We start from the raw sequence: 16327 nt of genomic DNA, 5'->3' as shown, positions 1-16327 counted from the left end.
CATCCAAATTAAAAAAAAAAAGGATTAATTGAGAAAACAAGCTAATGACTTTATTGATATGATCTTAGTTTCTTTATGAATTCAGCAATGATGATGGATCTTATAATTGAAATCTTTAACCTCATTCGCATATTTTTACTATCAACTTTGTATGCTTTATTGGATTTATTTTTGTGCCACAGCTGAAAAGATTGACTCCCATTCATATTATTTAAGAATCTATTTACCTTAATTTGTATATATAACATTATTCATAGTAAAAAGCTTGCCATTTTATTAGTTTCTTGACAAAGAAATCTGTCAATGCATAAGCTGCAGAGAAGGAATAAACTCTGACAACATTGTTCCTTACGATAATTTGTTTTTTTTTTTTTTGGTAAGTAAAGTAAATTAACCAAAAGGGAGCCTCAAAGAGGCAGAACAAACTAGGCACTCTAGAGCAACTTCAAACAAGAGGGAAGTTCAAGCAGCAACTAAACAAAAAAACTATAAGAGCAAATACAAACATGTACACTGTTAACAAACAAAGAAAACCAAACAAAGGGGAGCTTGCAGACTAAAGGACCCAACTTGGAGAAACAAGAGCACAACAGAGAAGTAATAAAAAAAAGTAATTGGAGAGTCCATTTCTTGAAGACAATAAAGGTAATGACGGTGATAGGTTTCAAGAGCAGAAAGAACCAAGAACCAAGCAAAAGGAGACCATCAACCAGCTGAAACAAGAGCCACAGGACAACAAACTTCTTGACCGAAGAAGTTGGGTTCCAGATAGATATGTTCATATTTACTCATTGGTACAAACCTTTGGGTTATCGGAAAGCCCAGTAGAACACAATCTCATAACAGTAAATGTGCAGCTTTTATCACAGCCGTTGGATTCCAATATCTAGACCTCTTAACCTTGGGAAGGCTGAAAAGCTGGTGGTAAAGTGGTCGTATCTTTAATTCAGATTTCAATTTTCTAGCTAGCTTCCTATATTTCGGTAGATATAGAAATAGATTTAATTCAAATAAAATTTAAACAAAGGTTAATTTGAGTTTGATTTAATTTTTATAAATGGCACTAAAAATAGAACTTAGCTTGTAAAATTAGTAAACAAAATTTTAGGGAAAATATCTGGTTAAAAAAAAGAAGAATAGTTAGAAATAAGAGGATCCAAGCCAGTCAAATCGGATCCATTCCGGGTTGTACAGCAGCAGCAAGCCCCCCCTGGGCCCTCGACCTTGGAACTTTTAAAAGTGATAAAAAATGTGGTGACAAACTATGACAAATTCACGGTTCTCTGTAACTTTCTCTCTTTCCAATATTAGTGTGTGTTTTTTTTTTTTTTTAAAAGAATTAATCTTATAAAATATCAATTTAAAATATCAATTTAAAATACCCAAAATTTCAATTTGTCTTATTTTTTTGTCATCGAATAATTTCCTCCAATTATTCGTTTGAGTGAATTTTTTTGTTTATTTTATGAATCCATGTCTTTAACCCTACTAATTACATTAATCCTCTATAACATCTTTTAAGTTTCATGTATTAAAATATATGGTAGAAGGGCAATTCTGTAATATTCACATTCAATTATTAACAACAAAATATTATTTTTATTTTAAACAATATTATGAAATGCACTCAAATAATTGTTGCCTTATAAAAAAGAAATATATGAAATCAAAAAAAAAAAAAAAAACAATTTCTCCCTTTATACTCTTTTTTTTATAATGGCATTTTTGTAGATTTTTTTTTTTATCATTTTTTAAAGGTTATATTAGATAAGTATTGCATAAAGTGGCAATAATAATAATAATAGGCATCATTATATATATATATATATAGTTTTTCCAATAATTTCTGCATACATAATGTCAATTAAACTTGCTTTCATTTTTTCTTCGTTTGGAAGCCAACTTTTGTTTGTATTATTTAGTCTTCATATGGAAGACTAAAGTGTGATTGATTAGCAACATTTTAAATTCTAATTCTATTTAAATTGAGGTCCTTTATTTGTAATGGAATGTTAAGAAAATAGGTGTTATTAGTATTATCCATTACGAGTAAAACAACTGATTAAAATGTAAAATCTTATACGTAGAATCAAAGGATTAAGTTTGACTCTACACTCTTATAAATGAACTTGAGTGCATACAATAATATCATATGATATACTTATATTAAAGTGAAAAGTTTTTGTGATGGGTTATTGAATTAGTCTTTTCGTAATTTATTAGCTCAGTGGTGGGCTCCACCCTAGACATGTTTCTCATCCATATGGGTGAATTTAAGTTAAATCAAATTATGCTCTGACTTCTAATTTTGTTTTTCCAAAATTTTTATAAATAGTTTAACAAATCACTTTACCTATTATTAACAAAAGGTATTTGAATAGGTATAAGGGTTAAATATTATAGTCTTAACACGTTCAATAGTAGTTTTAAAAGTAAATCAGCATTGATTAGAAATTGAATGAAGTCAAGACCTCCGGCAGCAAAATCAAAGTGTTTTCCATGTTGAATGTCTAGCTTGAGAAAGAAGAAGATGATGATGATGATTCAAGTGTTGCGAAAAAAAAGATTGTTTTTTTGAAAAAAAGAAAAAAGTGTGGCCCTATTATGAAATAAGCAGGGGACAAAGCCCTTAAAGAAGTTTCCTTTTATTATTGTTTTAATTACAAGACTGTCATCATTTTAAGTGCCCCTTAAACCCATTAAATAACCAATTTTACTTTGTATAGACTTATTCAGTAAAGTTGATTTCGCTTCAAAAAGATGGTTCGATTCGAATAACATCCTTCATTAAAAGAAAAAAAAAAAACTTTGTTTTATTTACAAATAGTTATATTGATAAATATTCATTAATCAATATAGAAAACTATCACTTTTACGTAAAATTGTATCTTGGATACGAATTCGTAAATGGAAAACTAGTGTGTAACAAATTTTATCACCACTAAAAAGTAAATATCGGAACCATTGATCATACCATTTATTTTGAGCATGGTCTATAATGGTATGTTACATGTTTCTTACATAAATCATTCAATGTTCCTAATGTCAATGATAATCAAGAAATTTGAGCCTCGAGTTTCTCACTTGAATAAATTTTTCTTCACTTCTGCTACCAGCCCCACTTCACAGTTAAATATTTTTTGTAGCATATCTTATTGTCAAATTTCTTTGCCCATTTGAAAACTGAAATTGGTCATGTCTCATTCTGTCCCACACCTTAACCTTGTCTTGGTCACCGTCTTCTTTCGGCCATATTGTCTTTTTTTATGGCATTTTCTTCCTTCTTTTCATTTGGATCTTTGCAAAATTGAATTAAATTTCAACCTTAATTAAGGCATTTTATTCAGGAGAGGCCAAGTTTATTGTTTCAACTGATGGTTGTAAAGTAAACTTTCAATCTTTTGGCATGAAGGCAGTGCATAAATCATTTAAGGATGAACAAAAAATATAAATTCATGTATCTCCTTTTATTAGGAGGAAGCTTCTGTTGGCAGTTGGCAGTGTATATAATGACACTTACAAATCTCAACAGTAAGATTACCTGAGCCTGCTTTCAGTGTTCCCTCTGCCCCCACCATCTCACACACAAACTCATCTGTTCCCATTTTCTGATGTCTCTCTAAATTCCAATCATCTTTAATGCTTAAAACTCACTCCCCATTCATCTACAGAGTCTCTCAAAACAATCCCATTACTTCAAATTTTTGCCCTTTCTCCGACACTAAAAGGATCAGGCCATGCAGAATGTAATCCAACACTGAAGCACCTCCATTTCTAGCATCTAAATAGCTGTCTAATGGACCCCATTTTCGCATCAATCAGTCAATCCAATAAGGTAGGCTCCATATCATCATCATAAGTTCTCTGTGGTACTGTAAGTTCAAATCAAAAGAAATCTGTTAAATATTTAGTATGAGTTCATATTCATTCTATCATTCCTCGCGGAGTACCCAACAGCAGCTATTCTTTTTCCTTTCTTCCAGCGCTTTAAATCCCACTTTTTATTATTATTATTTTTTGTATTTATCGCCGCCTATGTCTGCGGCTCCAATCTGAATCTGATGGTCACTGGTAGTCAAAGTTGTTTGCTTTACATTTTCTCACTTTCCTTCTATCACGGTCTCAACCCAACCCTTCTGCTAAGTTTTCTCTTCTTCCTTCGCAACTGTTATCTGTCAATTTTGATTCTTTCTTCGTCTAATTAATGGAGACTGTGAGACCCAAATCGGCTCTCAGCGGCAAGAGCAAACTGGCCAAGACTTTTCAGAAAGTAATCAATTTGAGAAGAGCAACGAAGAACATGGCGTCTAACAATGGGATTGGAATCTGCATCCTCACTTCACAGCACAAGTTTGGAGACGAAGATTCGTTTTGTATGAAAAGGAGTAGCAATAATCACATGGAAAAGCATGGAGATCCCAGAGCTCGGCAAAGGGCGGTCATGGAAGCGTTGGTAGCGAAGCTTTTTGCAGGAATCACTTCCATCAAAGCGGCTTATGCCGAGCTGCAAATGGCTCAGAATCCGTACAACAGTGAGGCCATTCATGCAGCGGACCAGGCGGTGGTTGATGAGTTGAAGGCTATATCCGAGTTGAAACGAAGTTTCTTCAAGAAAGAACTTGATCTTTCGCCTCAAGTTACAATAATGTTAGCGGAGATTCAGGAACAACAAAGTTTGATGAAGACTTATGGGATCACAATCAAGAAACTAGAAGCTGAAGTTGAAAAGAAAGAATCGGAAATTTCTTCACTGGAAAAACAGCTTCAAGAGGCTCTCGCTTTTAATAAAACTATTGAAAAGAGATTAAACGCTAGTGGACCTATATCCATCCTCGACAATCTTCAGCTTTCAGCTTTGAATCCGAGCCATTTCGTTCAGTTTCTTCACTATACATTAAGATCTGTGAGAAGTTTCGTGAAGTTAATGATCAAAGAAATGGAGTCAGCTATCTGGGATCTTGATGCAGCAGCCAAAGTTATAGAACCTGAAGCAATTTTTACAAAGCCAAGCCATAAATATTTCGCCTTTGAATCCTTTGTTTGCAAAACAATGTTCGAAGGCTTCAACTTTCCAAATTTTTCTCCAAATGAGTGTCAGTCTTTTAATAAAATCCCTCCTGAACAATCCTTGGACGAATTCAAGAAACTCAAGTCTGTCAATGCAAAGCACTTTCTTTCTCAGAAACAAAACTCAAGCTCTAGTTTTGCTAAGTTCACTCGTGCCAAGTACTTTCATTTGGTCCACGCAAAGATGGAGTGTTCACTTTTCGGTAACTTGAACCAGAGAAAGCTGATTAACCATGGAGATTTCCCAGATTCTATTTTCTTCATATATTTTGGTGAGATGGCGAGAAGGGTTTGGCTTTTACACCGCTTGGCATTCTCGTTTGGCCAAGAAGTTAACATTTTTGAGGTCCGAAGAAACTGCAGATTTTCAGAGGTGTTCATGGAGAATGTGAGCGACGATTCAATGGTTTCATGTGAAATTCCTGATTCTGGTGTTGATTTCCGAGTGAATTTTACAGTGGTGCCTGGGTTCAAGATTGGGAAAACTGTGATACAGAGCCAGGTATACTTGTCTCCAGTGACAGCTAACACTGCGGCAAGTCCTGAACTTTATATTTAAAAAAAAAAAATCCTTTTTTGAATTTTTTTTCCTTAAAAGAAAAATGGGTACAACTGTATATTGCATTAGAAGCTCTCAGATGTAAATAGAAATGATGACATACACCTTAAAAGCGCTTTCCGGGTTCAAGTTTCCATTTTCTTGAAATTTGCAAGCACAATTAGGATACTTCCATTTTCATAGCCAATGATTTCTGTCTTGGGTCAGCTTGACACCTTAGTGTCCCTACTTCACCGAAAGGATTTCGAGTTGAGAAGATGATGTTTACAGGCGTGCATCAGTTCCCTTTCTATCAGGCCAATGTAGGAAAACAGTCGTGGCATTAAATATAATTGGTTGTAAAGATGGTATCTCTGTCACCACAGACAGATATCATACTGTCTCATTTCTATCAGTCTCTCTGTTGCCAAATATCATACCGTCTCGTACACAAGTGATCACAAGGAATCTTTAAGTTGCAGAAACAAATAGAAAGCAATGCATTTAAAGAGATTGAATTGATTTCCACAGAATTTACAGGTTATTAAGCAATGGAATTATCAAAATAACAGGAAAATTTCACCCAAGAATGAGAAAAAATGCCCAGGAGTAGAAAAACTGCTTACGCTACCACCATAGCTCCATTTCCCACCATTTAAGTCTGTCACTTAGCGTGCCTGAATACCGATAAGCAGAAAACGTACGTCACCTACATGATTTACCTAACAATTGCAAGGGATAAGCTTGCTGCCTTTACATTTACGTGAGGAACAATTATTTGGATATTACATTAACTTCCAAGTCAATCTCCAAAATGATTCCCGTATGTCCTTGAATGCTCTACCTGTAAGAGGTTGCTGTGAAAAGACTAAGGTTTCACAAGAAAAATCCCTCTCCCAACATTGGAGAGCTTTCGTTATTTATGGCACAAACAATCCAAGCTGCCGATGTTTCTCCATTGGCCATCAAAACATCAAACACGACATCAAGCTACTTCCAAACATAGTATACGACTGCTACCTTCATTAAAGCCAGTGTGTACCATCTTCTCCAGATTGACTTAAGAAGAGTTAAGCCAGAGTTGAACTCACCAAGGGAAAGTTTCAGACGGATTTAGGTGATCCATCTGGAGAGAACGGCGGGTCTGAAGCATCCGCAAGTGCGTCAAGCATGCTTACTACCTCTGATGTATCATCCAGATAGTACTTGGCTTTGCTTGGTTTTTGTCCAACAGTGCATGCAAATATGGATGTATTAGTTGAGAGGACACCATTTGTCACTGCATTGCCTATGATCTCAAACATGTCTTCATCAGATCTGTCATCACCAATACAAAATACAAAATCGACCTGCCTGCCTTCCTCTGCCATTGACGTGAAGATCTTTTCGGCAACCAGACCTTTACTGACACCCTAAAGCAACAGAAAATGTTTGTTAATACAATGCACTTTTACAAATTCAAGAAAGTTATCTACTACTTCAAAAGCAGTAGCTCACACTACAAGGGCTTCGATATTCACAGATTGTCAATGGCATCATGATGTTCGATAAGTGTACAGTACATAACAAGTATCACTAGAACTAAAATTACTAACATGATTTTAGTTAGACATGTTACATGTATAAATAGGCATGGAGCATTTTCCTGTTCACCCATTCAATAGTTGAAGAAAAAGCAAATATCAAGGTAGCATGTGACAGTATGGGTGCACTTATTTTCTGTTCAATATAATGAAGATTTATCGCATAGATTTCAATATCATTGGGAAGCATTATTGTCAAAAGAGCAGACTGATGGAAATAATCTAAGTACATATCTTGTTGATCATAATCAGAACTAAAGAATTTGAGGTTCCAAAAAGAGACATTGAACAAAGTAGTTTTGCAGCATCTATAGCCACTTATGCATGTTCATGATACTAAAACCTGATGCCAGGAACAAAAATTACATGTAATATAGGATAACTGATAGAAAATCTCTCACACACACAAACACACGTATATATAAAATCTAAAATCTAGTTTAGTGATCAATACCTGTGGCTTTACTTCTACAATGAACTGACCGCTTTTCACAGCAACAGGTTCATTTGCTAGTACACTTTCAAGATGGTCTAACATTTCTTTGGCCTGACTATAGCCAAAAACTGGGTCTGCATCCCGATGATGCCAGACCAAGGCACTTTCTTTGGTCTCAATTGAAGAACCATCAGTAGATTCTGTATACAGTTTCATAACAGGCTCAGCTATTTGTATCCACCCGAAATCAGCACTCTGCCCACAAACTTCCCAGTCCTCATCTGCAGACCACCTGATAGCCACACAATTTAGTGCGTGTCCCAATGGCCAACAAACATAGAAATGCAAAAAGTAGTAAATACTTACCTCACAAAGTAACCGTGTTCAGCAGCGATTCCAAGTTTTTTGCATGGAGCAAACCATTTGCCTAAACTTTCCCTTCCTCTTCCACTGACAACAAATACAGTGTTCTTGGCATCATCACAAAGTGCATTGATGATTGAGATAACTTCTTGGCTTGGAGCCTTGTTTATAGAGGTTTGGGGCATTACAGTTCCATCATAATCAAATAGTATAGCTCTATTTTTGGACCGTAAAAATGCATTAACAAGGGCATCTGTTGACAACTTCCTGAAATTTGGATCAAGTGCCACAACTCTGAAACCAAAGCTCAGGCCAATTCCCCAACAACGTCTTCTAAAATGATCTTTACAAGTCCTTTCCATATCTTGGAAGAAGCTTCTAGCCCAGTATGCAACATCATGCGTACTGACATACCTATAATGCTTCTCATGCCGCAACTGCTTCTCAGCATCAGCCATTGAAATTGCCTCATGCATTGCCTCTGCAGTTGCTTCAATGTTCCATGGATTAACCCGAATTGCACCACTGAGTGAAGGTGAGCATCCAATGAACTCTGATACTACTAGCATGCTCTTCTTTGGTCCACTCGATTCAGCCGATGAATCTGATTCAGAGATTCCCTGCCTGCAAACAACGTACTCATATGGGGTAAGATTCATCCCATCCCTTACAGCAGAGACAACAACACACTCGGCAAGGGTATAATATGCAGCTTTTTCACTGAGAGAAACTGGCCTATTAATGAACACAATTGGTCTGTAACCAGGTTGGCCATATGTATCATTAATTCTATTGCAGGTTGAATGTATCTCATCCTGAATTTCCTCAAGATCTCTCCCTCTTCCCCTAGCAGGATTTGTAATCTGTACCAATACTGCATTCCCCTGCCACTTTGGATGCTGCTTTAGCATATGCTCCATTGCTAACAGCTTCAAGTCAACACCTTTAAAGATGTCCATATCATCGACACCAAGCAACACAGTCTTTCCTTCAAACTGCTGTTTTAGCTCCTCCACTCTCCATTCCATATCTGCAAGTCTCAGAACAGACTCAATCTGCCCCATGTGAATCCCAACAGGCATAATCTTTATCCCAACAGTCCTTCCATAATACTCCAACCCAATATAACCTCTCTTCGATTGATACTCCAAACCCAACATGCGACTACAACAAGAGAGAAAATGCCGAGCATAATCAAAAGTATGAAAACCAATAAGGTCAGAATTCAAAAGTGCTTTAAGAATCTCCTCCCTCACAGGCAAAGTCCTATATATCTCTGAGGAGGGAAATGGACTGTGAAGGAAAAAACCCATTCTTAATCTATTAAACCTTCTTCTCAAGAATGTAGGAAGCACCATCAAATGATAATCATGAATCCACACATAATCATCTTCTGGGTTTATAACCTCAATAACCCGTTGAGAGAAAATCTTATTTGCCGATACATAGGCCTCCCACAAAGACCGGTCAAACCTTCCCCCATGATTGGCTGAGAATGGAAGCATATAATGAAAAAGCGGCCACAAATGCTGCTTACAAAACCCATGATAAAACTTTGCTAGAATGTCTGCTGGCAAAAATGCTGGCACACACTTAAACTTCTCCAACAAAAGCTGTGACACATCATCTTGTTCACTCACATCAACATCTACTCTCAATGATCCCACATATATAACTTCCATGTCTTCAGGTAAACCATCTTTTAACTGTAATAACAATGAATCCTCATCCCAACTAAAACTCCACCCATTATTATCTGGTCTTCGCTTAGATTTTACTGGCAGCTGATTTGCTACGATTATAACACGATCTTGAACAAGCGATGATGGTACATCCGAGCTCACACTATTAGCCTGATCATCATCAAGCTCAGAAATGACACCAGGAACTGTCATTACTCTTGGCAATCTTTTCTTTTCACGCGTTTGGGTCATAACAGGAAAATTACCCGAAGCTAGATCTAAAAGATTGGTATACGATTTTGACATCATTTTTAACCACTTCTTGTTATTAATCTCAACTCCAACAACACACCGCAGGATCTTAAAATTCAAAACCAGACCCAAGATTGCTTTCTTCGTGATATGACTATAATTTCGCAAGATCTGTAAAGCCTTTAGAAAAAAATTACACATCATTAAACACTCTCCAATCACGAATCACACAGAAATACTATTTTACATCAAAATTGAAACATTACCAATCATATATATCACTAAAAATCATGACTACAATGAAATAAACAGTCTTTAACAAAAAAAAACTATTCAACATACAATTAACAAGCCTTAAATCAGCTAAAAAAAAAGAAAAGAAAAGAAAAACTAACCTTGACCCAACTTCGAAGAACAAAATTGAATCTTTATCCGGTACAAGATTGGATCAAAAATCAAAACAAAAAATACCAAAAAAAAAATTTCTCAGTAGCAAAAGAAGGAAATCTAGGGTTTGGTTTTGGGTTGGCTTGGCCTTCTTTATATCTCAGGGGTCACATACAATCTCTCTCTCTCTCTCTACATACAATACAAATGGTTTCTTTGTATGTTTTTAGATTTTTTTTTTTTTAAATAAAGAAGAGGATAAGGTCGGCCTGTAGACTTTCCGGTAATGCCAACTGGCAATGTCGAGTTTCCATCTCACGCGCTGGTTCTGCCTCTTCCTTAGAGAGCTGCCGACGTGTCAGCCACTTAAATTCGACATGTTTTCTTATTATTTGCCACATGGGTCCACCACGTCATCCCGAATAATCCATCACGTGTTTCAGTCATCGCCAAAGATATTTTCCCTCTATCCACTGGATCGAACCACGTAATCGAATTTTAATTCCTGCCTACAAGTGTCGTGACGGGATAAAGAGACTTCCGGCAGTTTGTGGTCCAAGCAGTACCTGAAATAAAAAAAACTGGGGACCGCGAAAGCAGTTGTCCGTACATGATGTTTCCACGTCGTGTAAAAAGTTTACGGATAATTTGCAATGGTAGGTGACGTGTCAAATTGATAACGTCATCCATGACATAAGATTGATTACGTGGCAACGCGTGATTGGGGCGTTGTTTAACGGTTACAGTTTGTGGATATGGTTTGGTCCAGGTTGGTCGTTTATGCATAATAAATAAAATAAAATAGTCCTGTTGGGGAGTAACTGAGTTGGGACGCTGGTCCGGATAAAAGTATGTTTGGATTGATTTGATTTGAATAAATTAATCTTAAATTAAGTTAAAAATTAATTAATTAATTAAATAATATTATAATATATTATCCAGATGTATTATTTATTCAGTTAATAACATTTTTATAATATTATATAAAATGTTATTCCCATTTTGAAGCTTGATTATAATTTCACTTTAAAGAAATGATGATACATCCCATTTAAATTTGATTTGAAATTTGAAAAAGGAAAAAAAATTGGAACTGTAATCCAGATTTTGAAGGAGCAGAAGCATTTTGTGTAATCCAGCTATATAATAAGTACTTGCTGAAGGTGCACTCCACCTCAAAAGCTTGCGGTCCATCTTGTCTTTGGAACTTCTCTATTTTCTGTTGATTTTTTTTAATCATATCTTCTTCCCCACTTCTTGTAAAACGAGGCAAGAAATGTGTACTTTTGTTTGAAAAATAATTATGAATGGGGCTCCCCTGGTTCTGGAATGGTATTTTTCAACGAATTTGGTCCCTGCCAAACTGTGATTTTTTTAAATTATAATGCATTGTGTTCTGCCCATTTCCACATTTATGATGTTTACATGTAACAAAAAGGCTGAGGAAGACGTTTTTTATGCTCCCCCACTCTTTTATGGCCGTCCTAGACAGCATATAATGGAGCCTGCATGCTTGCCCATCATTCTCTGCACAATCGTTCGCACATTCTCATAGGGCCTATGTAGATTTGTTGCATTCTGATTTGGTGTCTTCTTTCTTAATAGTGTAAATGGAAGATTCGGGGCTTTCTAATTTTTATCCTTTTTTGATTCTTAGGCATTGGAGTATCCAAATCCAATGAGGCAAGAAACTCATCCTCGAAGATTACTAGGAAAACCAGCTAAGATTGTCTGTTAATCCAGCAGCAGAACATTTAGTACAAAAGACAATAAAAGTTAATCATGCGCCTGCATTTGAGGGATATATCCAATGTAAATTTGCAAAAAATTTCTAATGCCGGACAGAATAAAATTTTTCTGATTGAGCGAGACTCTACTATCTGACAGAATAATGTCTTCAAAGCATGAGAAAATTAATGTTGAATTTGCTTCCGCAGTTGTTGGAAAGTGGAAGGAAACTTATCATTGGGTGCCAATATTAGGAGCTTTTGCTGCTGTTGCAATGGCATTTTCGGCTGGTGCCAACAATCTTCCAGCTCCGGTCTGTTTCTATCTTTTCCATTTCATATATGAAGCATAATCCAACATCTAAAAACTGCAGACTTTATATTACTATACATAATTATGGTGAGCTTGTGGCATTTGAATATGTTTTACTGTGGAATGGCAGTTCTCAACACCAGTAGGGCCAGGAGCATTGACCCTTTTAAAGGCTTCAATAGTAGCTTGCTTAATCTATGTTCCTGGAGCAGCCTTCACGAGCAGCAGCAGTGTTAATGCTTTATTTTCTGATGTAGGGTCAGGGAAAATGATTTGCGCTTTTACTTTACAAGACAGCACATTTGATTAAGCACTAAAAAACCACTGTTAGAAACTAGATTTATGGATAAAGGCTAATAATTATTTGTGTGTTGGCAGTTTCTCAAAGAAAATCAGCCAAGTGAAGGTTTCTTGATGTGGAGTATGGTGGTTGTCCTCATCAGTGCATGTACTTTAAAACTCTCTGTTGTTAATTACATATATTACTTAAAGTTATAGTGAAGACTATAATTTAGTTGAATGCTATTGTGAGCTATTGAAAATAAAGCCATTACAGAAGGTAGATGATTCTTTCTGATATCAATTAGCCTAAACTTTGGCACAGCAATCTGGCTGGGAATTGCAACATATTTGGAGTTACCAGTGTCATGTCAACAATCGATGCAGGCTGCTTTGTTAGGAACTATTCTAGTTGCTGAAGGTTTCGATTACATACCCATGTGGAACAAGGTAAAGACATTATTTAAGAACAGTCTAAGAATTTACGGAAGGCCTGCCTTCTTGATTAATGATTTCCAATGATTCAAAATCAACAAATCCTCAGAATGTTTAATTCTAATTGCCTGTTTATCATTCTAGTGTCAATTCTTGAGTTGCAGCATACAATGTTCAACGGCAGATAATAGGATTAATCACTATTTTGTGTTTCATGTGTACCCTTTGTGGAAGGCAACTATTCATTTCTAATACTCGAGCAATGGTGTAATGCAGAAAGAAAATCATGATTTTAATGGTGGAGGAATCCTCTGGATATTCCTTGAATGGACTGTGGCTCCATTACTAGCCTGCATATTCGCAGGCTCCCTATTCGCTCTCTTGAAGGCTTCTCTACTTCGCCATGAAAATGCAACCAAGAGGATTCTTTTCTCCTCCCCATTGACTATGGAATATCTGCAGGACTGCTTTGCCTTTTCCTTACGCTTCAGGTCATTTACATTTAGCTTCATAATGTGTAATATGCATCCAAATAATTGAGAATAGAAAAGACTTAATGCATTCAATCTATTAATTTCTTGATTGAAATGATATATCTTCTACTGAATTTTGACTGCAGGTCATAGCAAATGTAGGTCCTGTTTCCAGTTGGTTTATAATATTAGCTGTAGGACTGGCCACACTGATTGGAGTATTCTTATCTATGGTATATTCTCAAATCATCTCTGTTCTTATATCGATAAATCATGTTACCAACTCTAAGATAAATTTCTCATTATTTTTGTCTTTCTTTTCCATCTTGTTTAATTGGTTTTACTATAGGTTGTGGTGGTTCCTTTGGCTGTTAAAAAACTTGATGCTGCAAGAAATTATAAGACAGCAAAGAAAAACATGGCAGAAAAGCAACAATGTGTAGAAAGTCAGGATCAGGATCAGGATCAGAATCAGACCAATGATACAGAAGGGGAGAATGATATTGAAGAAGTATTGAAAGAGTTCATGAAGATGAGAGTTCTTGACACAGTCTATGAAGAGGAAGAGCGCAGCTGCACCCCACCGGATGTAATCAAAGATCCTGAACAGGCTCAATCAATGTCCCAGATTGATGTGACTGAACAACATACACCATTTAAACAACTGCTTGAGTTTACACCAAATCACTTGGTTGAAATCAAGAACTTTCAAAAGATTGAGAAAGCTAGCTTAGTTGAAACTGCCTCTAAGTTCATCAGAAAGATTGCAAAATCTACTGTGTCTCCAGTAAGTAAGCTCTGAGTCTGATAGGCAATAAAGAAAATTGAAGGTCGTGCTGAAAATTATTGTTAAGAAAAATAGTGTTGGTTCTGTGATGAGGCAGGTTATTAAGTATGACAGAGACACCCTCATTCGACATGCTTTAGCTGAAAAATATGATGAGATGGAGGACTTCTTCAGCTTTCCACAGCTTCTAGCTTCATGTATCTTCGCGTAAGTTTGTTCTTGGTATTATAGAAAACAAGACATCACTATGTTTGTTTACATCTGCAATTCATTCTTATGCAGCCTCATTCAATCTGCCAGTGAGATAGCTGCTGTTGTGAGTCCATATGGAGCCATTGTTGATGTTTTCAAACACAGGGAAAAATACTCCGGAAGCGGCGAAGATGTGGTGAGTTAGTTTCTTTTCAATTTTCTACTCAAACCACACAGAGTGTAACATTTAATTACATTGAAACAAAGTAACATAAATAAGATACTTTCAGAAGTTTATACATGTCAGTTGGTGGTTCAGAGGTGTTGGAGGATTTGCAGCTGCAATGGGATTCTTCCTGTGTGGATGGAGGCTAACTCAATGCCTTGGTGGCAAGCTCACATTCATTAGCAACTCTAGAGGATTGGCTTCACAATTATCTACTGTTGCTGCAATCATCATAGTAAATGAAATAAATCTTCCTGTTTCAAGTGTTCATGCTTTTGTTGGATCACTTGTGGGAGTTGGGATTGCAGATGACTTTCAGGTATGATTTCTTTTATGTATCCAAGTAAGCTAGAATATATTCTACCTTATGAAATTTACCATGGCTTTTGGGGTAAATTTGCAGAATGTGAACTGGAAGCTCCTGGTGAAATTTATTTGTGGATGGGTGATGACAATAATATTCTGTTGTACAGTTGCTTATGTTATTTTCGCCGCCTCCGTTCACACACCGGCATATGCAGTGCCCTGATCCTGTAATATTTAAGCTATCAGTACATGACAATAGTATCTCATTGATGCTATGAATCTCTTTGATTTGTATTATAATTTTTTATCTTTTTTGTCAAAATGTGAGGAGGGGAGGGATGGAAAACAAATGTTTTTGTAACAACAACATTTTCACAACACTCATTTATGATCACTCAAAATGAGATGAACCTTGTAAATAGGAACTCTTGTTATTTTGCTTCAATTATTGACAGTAAGTTTTAAGGCTCTTTCTATATATATGAGGATACAGGTTGATTTTCCTATACTTCTTAATCTGTTTGTGTCTCGCCAAAAATGATTCTCTTCTAGATATAGACATACTCCAATCTTCATCGGCTCGATCTTGATCATTTTTTGCTCAAAAACTATGGCTGCCCCCCTTAAGCAATCATCACTCATATTCTTCATTTTTGCAGTGTTGTCAATATTTATGCAATTCAGGCTCAGTCGCTCATTTCTAATTACGATAGGAAACCGGATCTTCTGAATTTTGGTGAGGGTGAAGATCTCGAAAGGCCTCATTCATATTCTCCTTCTTCCTACCACAAAAATGGAGGAAACCCCTCCTAAAAGAGAAGCTCGATTACTTGTTCATTACTACTTCAAATTAAATGATCTTAATATGGATAATGATTATAGTCCTGAAATCTCTCCCTAAAAATTTATCTTTAAGCTACGAGAATGATAGACTCATGTAACATATTAAATAATTTTTTGTTTTAATGAGTCTAAGTATGATGTGATGAGTCATGATTATTATATGTATATGTTGGGTTCTAAATCCCAATTAAATTTCCATTAATCATCCTTTATCTAATTAAGTAATTAATAATTTGTAACTTTCTAGTAATTATGCTGACTTACATTTCGAGGAAAATTGTTGGAAGCCCTCTTCATGCAATCTAGTCATGTTTCCACACCTTTTTTGCTGCATGATTCGCATCTTCCCTGTTGTTGTGAAAATTGTCACATCCTTTTCAAAGGGTACGCTAAATCGTTTTAATACTATTTGTAATATCTTTGATTTAGTAGGATAAT

General features: G+C 35.9%; 3 protein-coding genes across 4 annotated transcripts; 2 read left to right on the top strand and 1 right to left on the bottom strand.

Annotated features, from left to right (window-relative positions):
* Positions 1 to 3447: 3447 nt before the first annotated feature.
* Positions 3448 to 5755, top strand: LOC123192850 (protein GRAVITROPIC IN THE LIGHT 1-like). The gene has a single exon (XM_044605518.1). The coding sequence runs from the start codon at positions 4205 to 4207 to the stop codon at positions 5624 to 5626; it is 1422 nt and encodes a 473-aa protein (XP_044461453.1). The 5' UTR covers positions 3448 to 4204; the 3' UTR covers positions 5627 to 5755.
* Positions 5756 to 6104: 349 nt separating this feature from the next.
* On the bottom strand, positions 6105 to 10522 carry LOC123192849 (probable alpha,alpha-trehalose-phosphate synthase [UDP-forming] 7). Of its 2 annotated transcripts, none has more exons than XM_044605517.1 (4): positions 10317 to 10522; positions 7991 to 10092; positions 7643 to 7916; positions 6105 to 7017 (listed from the first exon to the last, which is right to left on the bottom strand). In XM_044605517.1, exons 2-4 carry the CDS (start codon positions 9976 to 9978, stop codon positions 6709 to 6711), a joined length of 2571 nt encoding a protein of 856 aa, XP_044461452.1. In that variant the 5' UTR covers positions 9979 to 10092; positions 10317 to 10522; the 3' UTR covers positions 6105 to 6708. The 2 variants fall into 2 exon arrangements, with proteins under 2 accessions (XP_044461452.1, XP_044461451.1); XM_044605516.1 differs by having other exon boundaries at positions 7991 to 10101; positions 10317 to 10521.
* Positions 10523 to 12199: 1677 nt separating this feature from the next.
* On the top strand, positions 12200 to 15859 carry LOC123192106 (sodium-dependent phosphate transporter 1-like). The gene is given in 12 exon segments (XM_044604566.1): positions 12200 to 12349; positions 12479 to 12601; positions 12727 to 12796; positions 12953 to 13077; positions 13450 to 13489; positions 13492 to 13553; positions 13682 to 13768; positions 13885 to 14322; positions 14420 to 14529; positions 14605 to 14710; positions 14805 to 15059; positions 15731 to 15859. Coding segments are annotated over 12 exon segments (1695 nt in total).
* Positions 15860 to 16327: the final 468 nt, after the last annotated feature.

The sequence above is a fragment of the Mangifera indica genome, chromosome 12, assembly GCF_011075055.1.
Source record: "Mangifera indica cultivar Alphonso chromosome 12, CATAS_Mindica_2.1, whole genome shotgun sequence".
Taxonomy (NCBI): domain Eukaryota; kingdom Viridiplantae; phylum Streptophyta; class Magnoliopsida; order Sapindales; family Anacardiaceae; genus Mangifera; species Mangifera indica.
Note: the sequence above shows the minus strand (reverse complement) of the source record. Positions and strands in the feature narration are given on the sequence as shown.